This window comes from Haliotis asinina, chromosome 16 (assembly GCF_037392515.1).
Source record: "Haliotis asinina isolate JCU_RB_2024 chromosome 16, JCU_Hal_asi_v2, whole genome shotgun sequence".
NCBI lineage: Eukaryota > Metazoa > Mollusca > Gastropoda > Lepetellida > Haliotidae > Haliotis > Haliotis asinina.
This window is the reverse complement of record NC_090295.1, coordinates 8,227,135-8,245,626: the sequence shown is the minus strand read 5'-3', so window position 1 is coordinate 8,245,626 and position 18,492 is coordinate 8,227,135. Positions and strand designations below refer to the sequence as shown.

Genomic DNA, 18,492 nt, shown 5'->3' with positions numbered 1-18,492 from the left:
AAACATATAACAATTTGGGTATTTGCTTTTATTGACACTTGTTTAATGATTTGTAACTTTCAGACTTATTAAGTCTAGGTGATGGGGTAGCCTAGTGGTTAAGGCTTTTGCTCATGACACCGAGGAACTGGTTGGAATATCCTCATGGCCACAATGAGCGAATCCCATTTCTGGTTTTCCCACTGTGATATTGCTGGAAGATTACTAAAAGCAGCATAAAAATAAACCCACTGACTAACTCCAAAATTGATCAGTTTGATTGACACTACGTACGTTTGTGGACAAGTATATTTCCTTTAGCTGTGTAATTGTAGGTGCGGACACATTCACAGAGCCAACAGAGGAGACAACTCTGTCAGATCTGTCTGACGATGATGTCGACACATTTGATGCCGAGTTTCGACAACACAAGCGCAACTATTACATGGACAAACTGGACTACCAGGCTGTCACACCGTAAGTACAGCCACAGTTCAGTGACAAGGTAGCCCATTGATTAAATCATTGATGCAGAAGGACAGGATTTGATTCCCTGCCAAGCCCATACTGCTAGAATATTTGAAAGAATTAGTTGTATGATAACTGTATATGAATCTGCTAAAAGGATGTAAATTAGAATGAATTACACATTCATTCTTTCAAAGTCATGATACACTGTGTTAGCAGAGCCGGTTTAGTTCATTCAAATATAAACCAAAAGTGTGCTTCTCACTACATATTAGGTCATCTCTTGTTTTCCCAGAATAACCGCATTTGAGGTTTTTATTTTGGAGGACAGGTTTTACTTCTCGTTAGTAGAACCGCTTCCCAGGTTTTACTTTTCGTTAGCAAGGCTGCTTTTTTCCAGGGTTTACTTTTCCTAACTTGATATGAACATCAACATTCAAATGATACATGAGTGTTCGAAATCAATTGAAAAATATCATTCAAGATTAAACTTACAATACAAAAGTTTTCCGAAGTAGGATTGGAACCACAATTCTCTCATCCGCAGGCAGACACTCTACTGCACAGCCACCGGGCCGACGAAGGTGGCGGGGTTAAATTATCTACTTATAGTTACTGTCATTAAATTGAATTTATGCGCGCTTCAGTTATTGTTATCATCATCATCAGCATCATCATCAGCAGCAGCAGCATCAGCATCAGCATCTCCTTCTTCTTCTTCACCATCATCATCCTTTTGTTGCAGTCAAGTGCTACAAGACCAGGCTCGGGGTTATGTGACAGCCATACAGTGGATCCTCCTGTATTACTTTGAAGGCGTCCCATCTTGGAGCTGGTATGTAAGCTTATGGACCATCATGAGTGTTTCAAAATTATCATTGTTATGTCCTTTTTGTTTTTCTAAATACACTGCATCATGGTGCTGGTGATGCTCTTTCAGCTGTTGGTTTGTTATGTTCACAAAAGAAATGTGTGTTTCCAATATAGATCTACTTGAAACTTTACATGTCTTCCGTTTCCTTAATTATCTGGATTAATTCATAATTCAGTGATACAGAAACAGAATGTTACAGGACTTTGGCTTTGGCCATCCCTCAAAAGTCGTAGGCTATATCAGTTGATAATGTTCATTACGTATTACTCCCTTGCGTGTGATGACAGGTTCTACCCCCACCACTATGCACCATATATCAGTGATGTGAAGGACTTCAGTGACTTGAAGATAGAGTTCCACTTGGGGAAGCCCTTCCTGCCATTCCAACAACTTATGGCTGTTCTGCCAGCTGCTAGCAAGGACCTCCTACCAGAAGCTTTCAGGGTGGGTGCAGTCACGTTTTCCAGAATCAAGATGGTCATCAGTGATCTTTTACTTCTGAGATTTGATCTGTAAGGATCAATGATCAGGCTGTTACACATGCAATTGTATACATGTAGTATAAAGATAAAGTCGAACATTATGGATGAACAACTTTATTATTCAGGCGATGCCTTAATAAAGAAGTTGTTCATTCCTAAAGGTGTTCTGTTACTGACTCTCCAACTTATAAAATTGCCTCTCTAAGTTATGTTATAAAGACTGGATAACTTTTCACTGACTCTTCTGATGCAAATACCCTACATTTTCAAACTAAAACATTCACTCTGTCTACATCTTCTAATGTACAGTGTTCATCGAGGCACTGGGATAGTGTTGTTGGCTCATCACACTGAAGACCCGGGGTCTAGTCACCACATGAGCACAATGTGTGAAACCCATTTCTGATGTCCCCAACTCTCATATTGCTGGAATATTGCTAAAAGTGGGGTAACACTGCTCACTCACGTCTTATTGTTGATGTCTTCTTTGGGAACAGGGCTTGATGACAATGGATGCTTCCCCAATCATTGATTTCTATCCAGTCAACTTCAAAACAGATCTCAACGGCAAGCAGCAGGACTGGGAGGCTGTTGTTCTCATACCTTTTATCGAAGAGGTAAGCTGATCAGAGTCCTTCACTGTAGTTGTTTATATGGCTTATTCACGGATTTCATTATTCCCGCCAATATTTGTTGGAATTTTTGTTTGAAGGGTAGCTTTCCCATCTTTATTATCATTGGTTTTTTCATTGATTGGTTTAGTGATTTACAGAAGTTTGAATTGTGTTTGCAATATCTGTGTTTAAAAATGAAAAATATCTCAGCTGCTTTTATGACACACTTAACTCTGACCATTTTTGTAAAGAGTCTACAATTAGATATGTTGTATCTAAGTGCTGAAAACATTTTTGATTTAGATAGCTTGAAAGGTTGAGAACCATCCTCTTTTATTGCAATGAATCCCCTTTTCCAACTAATTTGAGTGATATGTCATGCTAATTTTATGTCCATATCGTTAGATTCAGCATTATTAGATAGATAAAAAAATATTCACCTCAAAATATTTGCCACTTAGCATATTATGATCTTTTCAGTTAGTCGTCAAGAGTAAAAGTTCAGGTTAAATTTCACTTTGCTTTTTTACTTCAGGAACGGTTGTTGGAAGCAATGCATCCAAAGTATGACTCGATGACTAAAGCAGAGAGTGCAAGAAACAAACATGGTCCTAGTACAGTATTTGTGTATGATGAGGAACGACAAGAGCCATACTTGTCTCGTCTTCCAGGCATATTCCCAGACATAAATGTTAATCACACAAGGTATGGAACTATTGTCCTTGTCAATGTCCAATGTTAAGTTGTTCTCTAATGAAATGGTGCAGTTTGGTAGCCAAGTGGTTAAGGCGTTTTCTTGTTACACTGAAGGCCCCACTTTGGTACAATGTGTCATGCCCATTACTGGTGTTCCACACAAGGATATCGCATTGCTCGTGTAGTGCTAAAAGTGGCATAAAACCATACTTACTCACTCTTTTGTGAAATGCTTGACAATATACTAGACAAAAATAGATAGGGATATATGTAAATTTTGAAATTATAAATAAGGATATTGACATACTGATAAAATATCCGTCATTGAAATACCAATATCCCTAACTTATTTTGTCCAGTAAATAGATGATTGTTCATTCTGTCATATCTGGATTTCTTAGGCTTTCTCTATGGGGTAACGTTGTGTACTCATATAATAACAACTGACCATGTATATAGAGCTGAATGTCTATGCAGGGACGAGATCTAAGTACATACAACATGATGGACATTGTTACCATTATTACGGATGCCCCATGCTGCCTGTGAAGCACAAGTAATATGACTGACACCACTAGGTACCCATTTTCTGTAAGCTGTTCATAGAATATCCTGATATCTGTGGAATCTGTTCTCACCCACCTCCTTAGATTGGTGATAACAAGTACTGTTGCATTGACAGACAGGAGGAGATTCCATTGGAGCTGTACAGAGTGGATGGTAACAAGCTGAAGAAGGGTTTGCTGCCTGAAGTGCGACTAGATGTGTACTTCCCTGGATTCCCGACACTCTTCCACATCAAACACTCGGTGAGTACCATTGAGCTGTATTCTTCCACATCAAACACTCAGTTAGTACCACTGGACTGTACTCTTCCTCATCAAAGAATCAGTAAGTATCATTGAACTGTACTCTTCCACATCAAACAATCTGATTACCATTGAACAGTACTCTTCCAAATGAAACAACAGTCTGTGAGTACCACTGAATGAAACATTCTGTGAGTAACCTACTTTCCCCCACATCTCACACACTGGTTGAATAATGAATCATACAACGTTGATGTCGTCTTGTTTGGCACTCAAAGACCCACATTTGTTGCCTTTCCTTATGAAAAGATGTTGAAAATACAATGAAACCTTGTTACTGTCGACCTTATTATTCCGAAAATCTCTGTGTCCTGGGGATCCTTGTACTGAACAGCCATGCAGAACAAGTGTAACGTGCCTATGATCCATTAAGCCAGAAATTTGGTCATGTTGATGTATTGCTGATAATTTCCTATAGTGATTTCCAAAATTCACATATGTTACATTTGACCACTTTCTAAATGGTATTGTGTATTCATAGCTTTCGGATGGGAGAGCCATACCAATTTACACTCATCAGTGTACTACCAGTGGTCTGACTTTCATTCTTTGGAAGTTGCTGTGGGTGATTTGGTTTGGTGGTTGCCTTTCTGTGCTGGTGTTTGGAAGCCTGACTTTGATGGTATAGGCTTGAATCCCCAGAATCTGTACCCAGAATCCCAAATATAAATAATCCCAAATATAACGTGTGTTATACTTTATGTGTTGGTTTGTGTCTGCAGGCTGTACTGAAGAAGGAGGGAGTCAAGGTCTTTCAGATGAACAGTCGTGGAGAAAACATGATCCTCACCATCACACAGGGCGAAGATCTTGACATGGTGAGTGACAGCATGGGAATCTGGTATTTATGAGTGACTGAATGTATTCTAGCTGAAGTGACTCAGCCTGTTGCTAAGTCTGGATCAGATTAATTTTAACCTGGTGAGTGATAGCAAGAGTGCTTTGTGTTATTTGTTGCATGCTGCAAGTGTCTTAATGTATTCTAGCTGAATTAGCACAGCCTGTCATTAATCAAATTTGATTGTGTGTACAGCGTTCAACTCCATTGAAAGTATCAGCTGTTGATAATCTGAAATATTTATCGTTTTTTACAGTTTTTTACTGTTATTACTGTTGTAGTCAGTAGAAGAGGCGTCACATATTTACCTGGGCAACAGCGTCTATGTGGGATGGCCACACCTGCATGAGGCCAAGGTCGTTGAAGTGTCAGATGGGGAGACCAGGTGAGTGCACGAGAATCGTGACCCATGTTCCAACTGAGATCTGTTGGTTAGCAGTACTACTGAGAATGTATTGACGTCAGTCAGGTTCTCTGTCATGATGATATTGTTAAGTGTAACAATACTTAAAGTGCCCATGTCAGTATATTTCTTAAGTCATGATGATGATGACATACTCAAAATGTTATTGGGTATTGCCGAACCATAGATGTGAGCCAAATCCCCCAGATTCCAGTTACTTCCTAAATCATAGGGCAGTGGGGTAGCCTCGTGGTTAATTCATTTATGATGCTGGAGACCTGGGTTCGATTCACATGGGTACAAGGTTTGAGGCCCATTGCGGATGATCTCTGCCGTGATATTGCTGTGATGTTTTCATAGAATATTAGTTAAGATAAATGGCAAACCTCAATTGGAATTGTGATGTTATTGATTTCCAATATGGGATTGTTTTCATTCAGGTTCATAAAACAGAGATCTCTATGGATTTGAAATAAAAATCAGATGAAATTGTTGTTTAATTTCAGTTATAAGTTGTTAGAGCGTAAAGGAGAGAAGGGAAAGAAGTCAACGTTTGAGAAAATTCGCCGCGATCTACAGAAAGATGAATCTGCTGTTTGGAGATCTGAGGCAGGGTCAATCAAGGAAAGGTGAGTTGACAACTGATAGGGAAACAATTGTCACTGCTTCTATATCGTCTTTTGAGGGAGTAGTGGAGTAGCTGAGTGCTTAAAGTGTTCCAGTGTTCCCGAAAGCATTCTAATTTGTCGGTCCCTGGGACCAGAAGCATTGAAATATACCAGTCCCTCCTAAAGTTTTGCCGGTCCTATTACTATCACAAAGAATAAAAACATATTCATTTGTATCTACCTTTTTTATTCTTCTGTCATCGTTAGAATACACTATGATCTAAAAATAGTATAGTGGGAAACCCAGTTTCGTTTTTACAACAAACAATGTCAATTGAGTAATACTTTATTTTAAAACTCTGATGCATTTTATTCAAAGAAGATTTGGGATGGATTTTTATGCCCCCGGCATGTAATGCGGGGGATATGGTTGATGTCTTGTTTGTCCGTCCATCCTTCTGTCCCCCGTCTGTCCGTAATCATTTTGTTTCCGGAGCATAACTCAGAAACTGTTCAATATTTTTAGACCGAACTTGATAGATATAGTAATCTCAGCCTATGGTTGTGCCTTATGCTATTTACAGAATTTGGGCATTCATATTTTTTTTGTTTTTCCATGGAACATTTTGGTGTTAGTCTTATGATGGGGTGGGCTTCGTTTCCGGAGCAGTACTAAAAAATCGTTCAATATTTTTCTGCAAAACTTGGTAGTGCCTTTTGCTATGTACAGGTTTTTGTGATATATTATTTTCTTGGTTTCCATGGAAACGTTTCAGACTTAGTCTTAAAATGGAGGGATGGGCTTCGTTTCCAGAGCAGAAACTCAAAAACTTCTTAATATCTGTCCTTAAAACTTGGCAGATATGTGTGGCAGACCCCAAAGTGGTGCCTTTTGCTCTCTACATGTTTTTCTGTTTTATTATTTTCTCGGTTTCCATGGAAACGTTTCAGACTTAGTCTCAAAATGGAGGGATGGGCTTCGTTTCCAGAGCAGAAACTCAAAAACTTCTTAATATCTGTCCTTAAAACTTGGCAGATATGTGTGGCAGACCCCAAAGTGGTGCCTTTTGCTCTCTACATGTTTTTCTGTTTTATTATTTTCTCGGTTTCCATGGAAACGTTTCACTCTTAGTCTCAAAATGGAGGGATGGGCTTCGTTTCCAGAGCAAAAACTCGAAAACCATTTCATATCTTTCAACAGATCTTGCCAGATATATGAGACAGATCTTGAAATTGTGACTTTCCTGATTACAGATATGTGGCATTTATAATTTTCATGAATTCCATGGAAACAATTTAAACTTAGCCTAAAAAAACAATGAGTAACTCTCAGATTATTTGTCCTTTCAAACCTTTAGGGGCCGGGGAGATATGTCATCTTCTGATGACTCTTGTTAATATAAGTTCTCAAATTTAAACTGCCTGGTCCTTGGGACTGGCGACATTATATTTACCAGTCCTTATCAAATTTTTCCGGTCATATACCGGAATTTACCGGTTAATGGGAACACAGTGTTCGCTTGTCATGCTGAAGGCATTGGTTCAATTCCCCTCATGTGTGAAGCCCGTTTTTGCTGTTCTCTGCCATGATATTGCTTGAGTATTGCTAAAAGTGGCATTAAACTAAACCCACTCATTCACTCCTGGTGAGTCAAGGATAAATTGCAAACAGTAGAGACATGCATCTTTGGACTTACTGTTATGTGAAAAGTTGAGTCTTCTGGTCAAAAGTATAAATCTCATAAAGTGATATGTGGGTGTGTTTGTTTGTGGATGTTTGTTGTGGTGTTGTGTTTTGGGCGTTAGATTGTGTGTCTGTGCTGAGATTGTGAGTGGGTGTTTAAGGTTGTTTTGCATTAAAATGTGTGTGTGTGCATCTCTCTGTCTGCCAAACTAATGCTGGTTTTATAGTGCTACTGCCAAGTTAGACCATGCTCAATGCATGGTTAGTCTGTGACCTGATTTAGTCATTCTGTGTTTTATTCACCAAATTCTGAACACCAGGCAGGGTGTCAACAATTACCATCATTAAGCGTCTATTGGTATGGAGCAGCCAGACAAAAAAAAAACAAGTTTCTTTTGCTGTTCAGTATATAATGGTGTGGTTTGTTTGTATGTGTGAGTGTGGAAGGCTAAGAGGGATTGTTTTTCTGAAGGAGCTCGATAATCCTATCAACTTACTTGTGCTTCTCTTTTAGATATCTCCCTATATGCAGAGATATTTCTATTCCAGGTACCATGATCGTCTGGGAGTAAACATTGGCCATACCAACATCCTGCTGCATGCTCTGCCCATGACAGGCCGCAGGTGAGTACATGTGGTAAGACACAAATACGGGAAGGAGCTGCAAGCATTTGAGTGTCCTTGGTAACCTATGCTTGTCACCATGGGGACTCACTGGATCAGGTGATCAGATTTTGCTGATTGCATGTCACTATATTTAAAGTGTGGAGAGTTGATATAATATTAATCACTAGTTATTTGGGTCCCAACCACAAAGTGTTCATTTTGACCGTAGAGATACGACTGGTCATAATGTTTTGAACGTTTTGTGGATCAGGTCCTAGAAATTTGAAGCTCTAGGCCCTAGTCGTAAGTGCCATGCATTAACATTAACTTACAACTATCTTAGCGCTAAGAGAGCTTTGAAAATCTGGACCCTGGACCCTGGTTCAGACTATGTGCAGTACACAGTGATACAGGTGGAGTATTGCTTCTTAGCTCAGTATTAATTTGCAATACAGAAATTTGTACACTGATCTTGTATGTCCATCATCTTACAATGTTTTGATTGGACTTCTTGAACTTTGAATAAAAATCTGTGAAATGATACGATACCCAAGATTTAACATGAAATGGCACCTCACATTTTGTTGCCTCACATTTTGTTGCATTAACTCCCTACAGTTAGAAATTGGTTATTTGAAGCATCTTTGCTTTCCTATAATTTGCCTGAAGATGATAGGATTATAACTATCAGAGGTATTGATGTTGTTATTGTGATGATCTCTTCAAGTTTTCTCTTCTGTTGCTTTGGGAAGGTATGTGTGTGGATCCCATGGGAAGATAACTTTGGAGAAACAGTTCTGTGTCCGTCCAGTTCCATTTGCTCTGCAGGCTACTGTCAAGGTATGTAATCTTCCATATTTGTTTGTTAGTTTGGGCAGTGGGGTAGCCTTGTGGTTATTGTGTTTGCTTGTCACGCCAAAGACCCTAGTTCGATTCTTCACATGCTTATAATATTTGATGTTCATTACTGGTGTCCGCTGCCATGATAGTGCTGGAATATTGCTAAAAGCATAAAAAGATGTTTGCTAACTGACTTTCTTACTCTTTATAAGTTGGGGCATAGACTAGTTGTTGCAGCAAATTGGAGCCCAATTGTGTCCATTTTGTACCCCAGAACTCATGATTGTGGGTTGGAATCCTCATTTGCCTTGGAAACATTTCCAGGGTTGACAGCACCTTACAGTGTTCTTGGTTTTATTAAATTGGTAATTATCTGAGATCCCCATCTCTTCCATGAAATACCATGATACAACCGGCATGACACGTACCAGTGTATCAAACTATCGCACTATTTTCTTCAGGACATTGCCATCCACGATCCTGACTTCCAGCAGTTCGTGACACTGGAGCAGCTGTTTTCCCCGGAAACATCAGTATTCATGATTGGTCATCCACACTATGGTTGCCAAGGAGAGGTAGGAAGTAAATCTTTGGAGACAATAGAATCATACATGTTTTGTTTGAGATGATCAACCTGTAAATTTCCTCAGGGACAAAGAACTAATCTGTTATTATTTGGAACTGTATCAGGGAGTGTCAGCTTTTCTGTGCTTTTCAAGTTAAGGTTGCTGTTGCCCTAAGTGATCTTAATCTAAGATGATCCCTATTCAAATATCATGGCACAGAGCTGCGACAATAATAGTGGTATATTACTTCATACATTGACATCCAGGTATGAAACAAGAACAGTTGGTCAGATCTTCCTCTGAAAAATGGTTCTTTGTACAACGTCTGGTTTATCTGATTACGAGTATAATTGACACTGTTAGTAGCCATATTTTTAAAAATACAAAACTCTGAAAAAACAAGTGAATGATGCTAAAAGCCTTAAGGTAGAAAGATGATATCTTAATTTGCTCCAAATGTTTGAGGGGCAGTTGGGAAGCCTAGTGGTTAAAGAGTTCACTCATCACACCAAAGGCCCAACGGAGTATGTTTTCACACATGGGGAGGCCATTTCTGGTGTTGCCTGCTGTGATATTGCTGGAATTTTGCTAAAAGAAGTGTAAAACTAAACTCACTCACACACTCCAGAGGTTTGAATTGGATTTTCTAAATTGTCATCATGGCAGCTACAATGAATTGAAACATATGTATTTCTGTATTTTCATTGTAGTGCCATGCCACCTATTTTGTAAATCTTGTTGAGTAAGTATGAAGACATGATGTGTTCTTTGTTTAGGTCATAGATGTGGAAGATGGGAGAGTTCGGATGAATGTTAACGTTCCAGTCGAGCCAGACATGACAAATGTCATGCGGAGACAAGAGGTGAGGACCATAATTGTCATGCTTTATAAATTCAACACCTAGATATTCAGCGTACAACAAAAGTCACTTCCATCCAAAAACTGCTATTGTGTTCATAAACTGTCATTGTAGTACACATAGCACTGTGAAAGAATTTCAAGGTCATCACACCATTTTGGCTAACATAAGCATTACCCTAGTTGTTGCACCAAGTGGCCATGCACATCACAGAAATTACTCATATTTCAAAGGGGCATAACTCCACATTGATGGAACACATGCCACTGAAAATTAACTTCATATCTCTAGCAGTGGAGTAAACTAGTGATTAAGTGTTCACTCATCATGCCAGAAGCACAGGTTTGTTTCCTTACAATGTGTGAAGCCCATTTTGGGTGTCAACCTATCAGTAATATTGATGACACATGTCATCGTATCCCATTTGTGTAGATCAGTACTTATGCTACTGATCACTGGATTGCCTGGTTCAGACTCGACTATTTACAGACTATCACCATAGCTTAGTGAGGCATAAAACTGAACTCGGTCACTCTTTAGTGTGGATGCTTTCACTCATCATGCTGTGATATTTATATTTCCAGTCACTGGAGACAAACTATATGCCTGGGTACATGATCGCTCAGCGGCTCGGCATATCGGGGCTGTTCTTGTCCCGCCTCACTGGCTCCATCCTCATCATCCAAGGCAGTCGGGAAAACCCCAAGGCCAACAAAGTCAATGTGGGCTTGAACCTGAAGCACACCAAGAGAAACCAGGAACTGCCTGGCTATACTCGGAAAGTGGATGACAAGTGGACCTACTCTCAAGCTACCTTTGAGCTGGTTCGAGACTACATCAACAAGTAAGACTGAGTATGAGAAACAAGTAAGACTGAGTGTAAGAAATGTCCAGTGCTGAACTAACTTTGTGTAGTAATGGTGTAACAATACAGTGTTCCATGGTTTGCGATATTGTGACACAAGGCACCAGATACAAATCATTGATCTATGACTCCTGTAGACTCCTTTAGACAAAGCATTGCAGATTTTGTAGTGTTGTTTTGAACTGTTGAAAAGTAACAGACACTGTTTAATGACCAGTTTATGTCGATTTTATGTTTTTTTCCAGCTGGCTGTATGAAATACACAGTGCTCTTACCTACACATCTCTACATAATATTTTATGTTGATACATGTATCTTAAATAAAGGGCGATTTTGTAGCCTTGTTGCCGAAGACCTGGGTTCAATTCCACACATTTGCAATATGTGAAGCCCATTTCTAGTGTTTTCTGCTGTCTGCTGTGATAGTGCTGGAATGTTGTTAAAAGTGGCCTAAGACCATGCTGACTCTGAAATTATGATTCTGGGTTGTGAAGCACCTGCAACAAGAAGAAAATCAACAAACAAAACAAGAGTACTATGTTACAATATGAATTCTTGAGTCTTGAGATTAGTACAGTATTGCAGTCAGTTATTGTTGCAGGAATCTAGGTAGATTATTTGGCCTTTTGTCAAAAGATACTAATTAACCTATGAAATTCTAAGATGTGAACAAATGATATGTTGTCAGATTCCATGACGTGATGCAGATATTGTCAGCGAGTGGAGGAGGAGGGGATCTGATGTCTGAGGAAGAGATATTTCCTCCCGACAGGTAGGTACTGAAGCTTCCTCACAATCAGGTTCATCTTCACCAACAGAGGGCATTACAGGATTCTTGCCCAGTTGAAGTTACATCAAGGTTTTGTGTATGTCTTTTGGAGTTACATGAAGTGAATTAGAAAATGGCAGGATTACTGCCCCCTTGCATTGTCACTATACCATTTACTTGATGGTTGAAACTGAATTGATATGCAAACCGGTAAACAAAATATATATAAGTTCAGTGTTCAGAAATGGTGTTCCAGGGTGACAGGACTTTGAGTCTTGTAAGTTTCAGATGTGCAACTGAAAGTTCACAGGACCCACAAAATAAAAATAAAACACACATTTCAGATTAACATTCCTTATAACTGGCATAGAAATCATTAATATGCGTAAAATTTATAAACAGCACACAAGTGTCACATGTCACATAACAACTTCAGTCGAAGTCTTTGAGAATTATCTTACCTTACACATAAATGTCGCTGTCTGATTGGCTGAGGGATCTTCTGTTATTTTCAGTGTACCCTGTTTACAAGCAAAGTGCATTGCAATACATCCCGCTGCCAACAGCAGCTCATTCGATACTTAATGGTACTTCTTTACCTCAAATAGCACTAAATGACACATGATGCACAGAAATTACTGATGTTTTGTGAAATCGATGGAATGGACATAAATCTGTTATAAATCTGTTTTTCTTGTGTCGTCTGCAAAATCTAGCTATGGCTATGAAAACATTTGACTCTCTTTCCAATACATAAATTTCGACAAAATGTTCAAATGTAGTCCCTGTGAATATTAAGAGGTCGAATAACATCACGGCAACTTTACTAGGAGAATACCTTCAGGAAAAAAACAGCAAGATGCAAGATTCAAATCGTTTGATTCAGAGGTTCACAGGTTGGCTGCAGCGTACTATACCGATGCCCATGCTGCAAACAGTTCAAAATTAACATTGAGGTGTTTTGTAAGATAAATACCTCTTTCACTGGCCCCTTTGGGACGATGAGGTTGAGGTACTCTCAATGAATGTTTATGTTCCCTTACCCCTCAAGGGACATAAACAAACATTGAGGATACCTCAATCCATGCCCTCGTGGTGATCAGTGCACAGCTTACAATACACTATTGGACATTGGAGCTGATGGATTCTAGACTTCCATCATACTGTCTGCGAATCTGGAGATGTCCAAGGGTCGGACACTTTTCTTGAACACTGTAGGTTTGCTGCAGTACAGTGTAAACATGGTTGTAAACATAATTATTGGTGGTCCTACCCATCTAGCTGTCAGGCACAGAATGGGTCTGGGACGATTGGTAGGCTCCTTCCTCGTAATTGCTGTGGCTGTGGGGAGTTTAGCAGCTTGTGAAGGATGTCCACATGCTGTGATATTTGCTAAAAAATATACTGAGCAAAGAAATTAGGGATCATGAATATTTTTATGGATATATGTTTTTGTAGGGTATTTGCAGTTTATTTAAATGTTTGATGAGCAAAAATGCTTCATGATCCGTAACTTTTTGGTTCAGTACTGTTTCTTGATTTACCGGATCATTTCTCGCTTAGCTTTTTCTTCAACACAACATGTTTGCCCAGCATTGACATCGGCACTGCCACTGTGACAGAATGGAGATGACTGGGCTTTCTTTGTGTTATTTCAAAGCTGCATAAGCAAGCAGACAAGTGTAGAGGGTGAGGTCATTCCATCCATTAGGAGAGGGACATTGAGGAGGACGTCAGACAGATCTACTGCATCTGCTCGCAGCATTTTGTCTGTGAGTTGGAAGAGACTGCACAAGTGGATACCATTCTGTCAAACCCATGGGATATGGTGAGTGTATTTTGTAAATACCACCATTTGGTGATTTCAAGAGCAAAATAGGTCACAAGTGCTCATGTTTGTTGTAAACAATAATATGATAAGAATCAGGCCTCTTTTAACAAAGGGTTTGTAAGGCAATGATAGTCATAGGTCTATTTTAAAGTATGTGAGTTTTGATAATTTTAGTCATGCACCAATAACAATGTTCGGGAAGATTGGCAGTCCTAGCTGAAACAGTGCTTGTACTAAAAGGTGCTGTGTTTGTCAGTCCAACAGATAATCTGTGATGACAAATATGTATTAAGTCTGAAAAGATATGCTTTGCTTGTGTGTCTGTAATATCCGATGCTTTTGAACCATCTGAAAGGGGGTGGTATGCTGAGGATATACATATCTGACATAGGATGTTACTGTTACTAAACCAAGGTTCTGGTCCAGTCTTTGATAATTTTCTGCCCACCATAATGTAGCTGTAATACTGAGGCGATGTTGATAAAGAATCAATGTAAAGGCAGTGTTGAGTATCATAAGAATCAATGTAAAGGCAGTGTTGAGTATCATAAGAATCAATGTAAAGGCAGTGTTGAGTATCATAAGAATCAATGTAAAGGCAATGTTGAGTATCATAAGAATCAATGTAAAGGCAGTGTTGAGTATCATAAGAATCAATGTAAAGGCAATGTTGAGTATCATAAGAATCAATGTAAAGGCAATGTTGAGTATCATAAGAATCAATGTAAAGGCAATGTTGAGTATCATAAGAATCAGTGTAAAGGCAATGTTGAGTATCATAAGAATCAATGTAAAGGCAATGTTGAGTATCATATCCATTTCTGTTTTAAAGTATTAAAGTCTGTTTCAAAGTTGCCAAATTATTTTTGGCTGCAGAAAAAAATGTTTTAACACAAAACTTGGTAATACTGTTTTTCACATGAAGAACATGATGGGACCAGAGTGTACAATCGGTACCAGATTACCTGCATTTTGTATTCATGTATGTTGAGAGCCAGTGTTTTTCAATTTTATGCATGAATTTATTTAAATCTGTTTTCAGTCACCAGAACTATGTAAGGAAGGAGAAACACTGCTCTGGCTTTGTCAGACATACACAGTTGCAAAGACTGAAGAATGTTACGGCTCATGTGAACTTCGGGAACAAGAGTAGTTGTCTCCTATCTGTTTCATGCCTTACCGCTGGTGCTCTTCATTATACGAGTAGGTAGCTACATCGTTGGGTATTGTCAGATAGGTGATGACCCCAGGAAACTGAAATGAAATTCAGGGTTTGTTCTGTGCCTGTTCAGGACCAAGGGAATCCTTATGGCCCTGGGGCGGATGGCTAACCTAGTGGTTAAAGCATTCGCTTGTCACGCCGAGAACCTGGGTTTGATTCCCCACATGGGTACATTTTTGGTGACCCCAGCTGTGATATTCCTGGAATATTGCTTAAAGTGGTGTAAAACTAAACTCACTCACTCACTACCTCACTACCTCACTACCTCACTACCTCAGTCTTTGGGTCAGTGAATCATACAACCACTTGTGATGCTAGAATTAGTTGTGACATCTGTCTCATTCCACCAAAGCCCTGTTCACTGCCATTCTTGCCATGTTGATAGATGGTATGGAGATTGGTGAATGCTGCTCAAGTCTAGTGTTCTACCTCAAACAAGTGCCTGTTTTTGGTTATTGCGGACTATCTACATGTGAAGTTATTTGATAATGGACACCAAATCTATGTCATGCTTGAAATGTGTGTTCCATTGCTTAGTCTGAGTGGTTTGTATCTGCATTGATGGTTCTCTTTTCTTGATGGTTAAAATGACAATCATAGATGTAAAAGGTCTGTGGACAGTGATTACCTTTACAATGTTTTAGATGTATTTTAATATATTGAGACCACCAACTACTACTTTGATATCAGTTAACCAGATTCGTATGCGTGCGTGCGTGCACTTGAGTGTGTGTGTCTGTTAAGATATTTTTGTTATCAAAGAATTGTTTCCATTAAATTTTCCATAATGCTTAAATGGAAAAAGTGTGCCTACATTATTTGCTGCGATACTAGTCTGTGGTTAATGGCCACAAATAGGTTTGTTAAATACTACACGACTGTTGATCATGTGCTGTTTATGACCTTGGTCTTATTTCTGTCAGCGAGAATCGTGTGTACACCTGGTTGCATCAGGCTGATTTTTTTAAGCAGTGTCACAACTATCGTTGGGAATCGGACACCAAATCCACTACTGGTTATCGGAGGACTTGATGTAATCACAATCTTCAGGGTTTTCCCCCAGGTTTTTTTAATGGTTGGTTTACTTCATTCATGAGTCTTATACTAAAGCAACAAAATCTGAACAATCAAAAATATGATTTTAATCCTTCTTGTGATCCATTTTCGATTATTTTCGGGTATCAGAACACCACCACTAATATATGGCATAGTTCAAGGATTTATTCTGACATACTCAGAGGCCCTTTTCCACCACATATCTGTAGCAAACATTAAAACAAGATTCATATACATGAGAGCTAAATTGAGTCTGTATAGTCATTGGTTTTCCTTCACTGATGACACGACCAATATGCAGGAAGAGGTTTAATGCTTGCTTTGAGATCATTGCACACAAACTCAAAACAAGATGTGTCTAAACTTTTGAGGGGCTGTGAGATGGCCTGGTGGTTAAAGTGTTCGCTCGTCACACAAAAGGGCCAGGTTTGATTCCCCTCATGAGTACAATGTGTAAAGCCCATTTCTGGTGTGTCCCACTGTGATATTGATGGAATATTGCTAAAAGTGGCTTAAAATCAAACTCACTCACTCACTCTGAACAAGACAATGTCATAAATGTGTTGTGTTAGTGAAAACGAAAAACCTTTTTTGAAGTAGAAACCATTCAAAATCCTGGATAAATCCCTGCTGGTTTACCGTGTATGTCTAATTTTATATTTGATCTCATGGTAATTGAGGACATAAGTTGTCTGTGGATTATGAGCATGATGAAATGTTTGGTAAAATGAAGCATGAACACATTTGTTTATTTCTGTCCCATCAGGTTGACAAGACAGAATCTTTGTTGGTTTGATTATGTGATACAACATTCAGGAACATACGGGTCTTGTGCATTTCAGTATTTTTACAGTGTATTAAATGAGAAAATAAATATATGAGACATGCCTTTGTTTTGTTGGGTTTTTTTTCCCCAAAGCTTACTTCTAATTTTTGAATAAGTATAATCAAATGTGTCATTCTGTTGTAATTCAATGGACATTTTTTAGGTCTTGGAAAGAAGACATATCCCTATCAAAATTGCTATGTGAAAGAAAAAGAATCAGTATATGTTTTCATGTTTTAGATCAAGTCACTGTGTTCTTTAATCTGATTGGTTGAAAAACATGATTGAATAGTATTTGATTCTTGGAAATTGACTCTGTGTGTTGATATGTACAGATATTACACACAAGTGCATAGTTGTGTCATCACCAGTGGTTACATCATTCAAATCATATTGTGACATGAAGTCAGATGACATCACAAACCAAACTGACTCACTCACTCGCTCCAGTGGTGTTCATGCTTTCAGTTTCTTCACTCATTTTCTTCTCTGGATGATTAAGCAGTTGCCATAGCACACATGCCGAAATGCTGCTGATTAATGACATTTTATCTCACATGGCTTTATGATATAGCATAATCGTGATCATTTAGTAACACTGAAAATTTGTTTCTGGAATTTGGAATAAAACCAGGAACAGGCTTGCATGAAAAGAGGCAGTCTGTATAAACCTACTCTCAGTGTTATTTGTGACACTCCTCTACCTTAGTAGGAAGTTGCTCCAGGTAACCTTTGAGACTGACCAATCAGAACACAGCTTATCAAATAGCTAAAGTGGATATTCGATAATACCTTTTGAACTTTTACCCCGAAAAGATTTGTACTTGTATGACTCTGAAAGCTATTTTACATATGATCGCTTCCTGGTGATGCACATGGAGCACACTACAACACTGTTCACACTAAGCCAGTATTCAAAGATGTCAGCATGTGGAAAAATTGGCTAATGGTAACCAGCGCAGCGATTCTCGAAGCGTTCGTTATCCTGCGTAGCCCATTCTTAATACATTTGCTAAGAACAAAGTTAAGCATTTTGGGAGCTACAAACATTTTGACAATAGGGGTCCATGTCATCAGAAAGCCCTGAGCATATGCACTGCAGATCAAATATGTTTTAGATGGATTTTTTTATGTTGAAGGATCAGTGTCAGTGACTGGGGAATTTTGTAAGTCCCGCCAAACCCGCAGCAAAATATCATTTTGAATGTTAAGTTCTATTGCCATGAAGCAATATTTGAGCACAAGAATTCCCAAAATGTTTGCAGAGCTTTTAACAGTCACCTCGAAGCAGACAACAACTTCATGAAAGTACCACTATGTGTTTTCTGAATCATGCATAGAGAATACTAAACAATGGCCTGTGTAATACCACATTTATGAAACAAGTGAATGTTTTGGTATATAACGATCGAAAGCAAGTTAGATACTGATACCATTCATGAGTTTCATAAATGCGGTATTAGAAAGGACATGGTTAAGTATTTCATTTATTACTCACCCAACATTAGCAAAATAATATCGAGCAAAGTAATTCTT

General features: G+C 38.8%; 1 protein-coding gene across 5 annotated transcripts in view; it reads left to right on the top strand.

Moving 5' to 3' along the window:
- Positions 1 to 18,492, top strand: part of LOC137268827 (5'-3' exoribonuclease 1-like) — a 66,646-nt gene that overhangs the window by 25,875 nt on the left and 22,279 nt on the right. For 4 of the 5 annotated variants that reach the window (XM_067803393.1, XM_067803391.1, XM_067803392.1 and 1 more), the window contains exons 13-27: positions 315 to 456; positions 1,193 to 1,282; positions 1,609 to 1,765; positions 2,301 to 2,420; positions 2,953 to 3,122; positions 3,796 to 3,922; positions 4,705 to 4,800; positions 5,102 to 5,205; positions 5,730 to 5,852; positions 8,065 to 8,139; positions 8,874 to 8,961; positions 9,423 to 9,536; positions 10,304 to 10,390; positions 10,972 to 11,231; positions 11,941 to 12,024. In XM_067803393.1, the coding sequence (XP_067659494.1) occupies positions 315 to 456; positions 1,193 to 1,282; positions 1,609 to 1,765; positions 2,301 to 2,420; positions 2,953 to 3,122; positions 3,796 to 3,922; positions 4,705 to 4,800; positions 5,102 to 5,205; positions 5,730 to 5,852; positions 8,065 to 8,139; positions 8,874 to 8,961; positions 9,423 to 9,536; positions 10,304 to 10,390; positions 10,972 to 11,231; positions 11,941 to 12,024 (1,837 nt within the window). Of the gene's footprint in view, positions 1 to 314; positions 457 to 1,192; positions 1,283 to 1,608; positions 1,766 to 2,300; positions 2,421 to 2,952; positions 3,123 to 3,795; positions 3,923 to 4,704; positions 4,805 to 5,101; positions 5,206 to 5,729; positions 5,853 to 8,064; positions 8,140 to 8,873; positions 8,962 to 9,422; positions 9,537 to 10,303; positions 10,391 to 10,971; positions 11,232 to 11,940; positions 12,025 to 18,492 lie in introns of all 5 variants that reach the window. The other variant, XM_067803390.1, reaches the window with a different exon arrangement.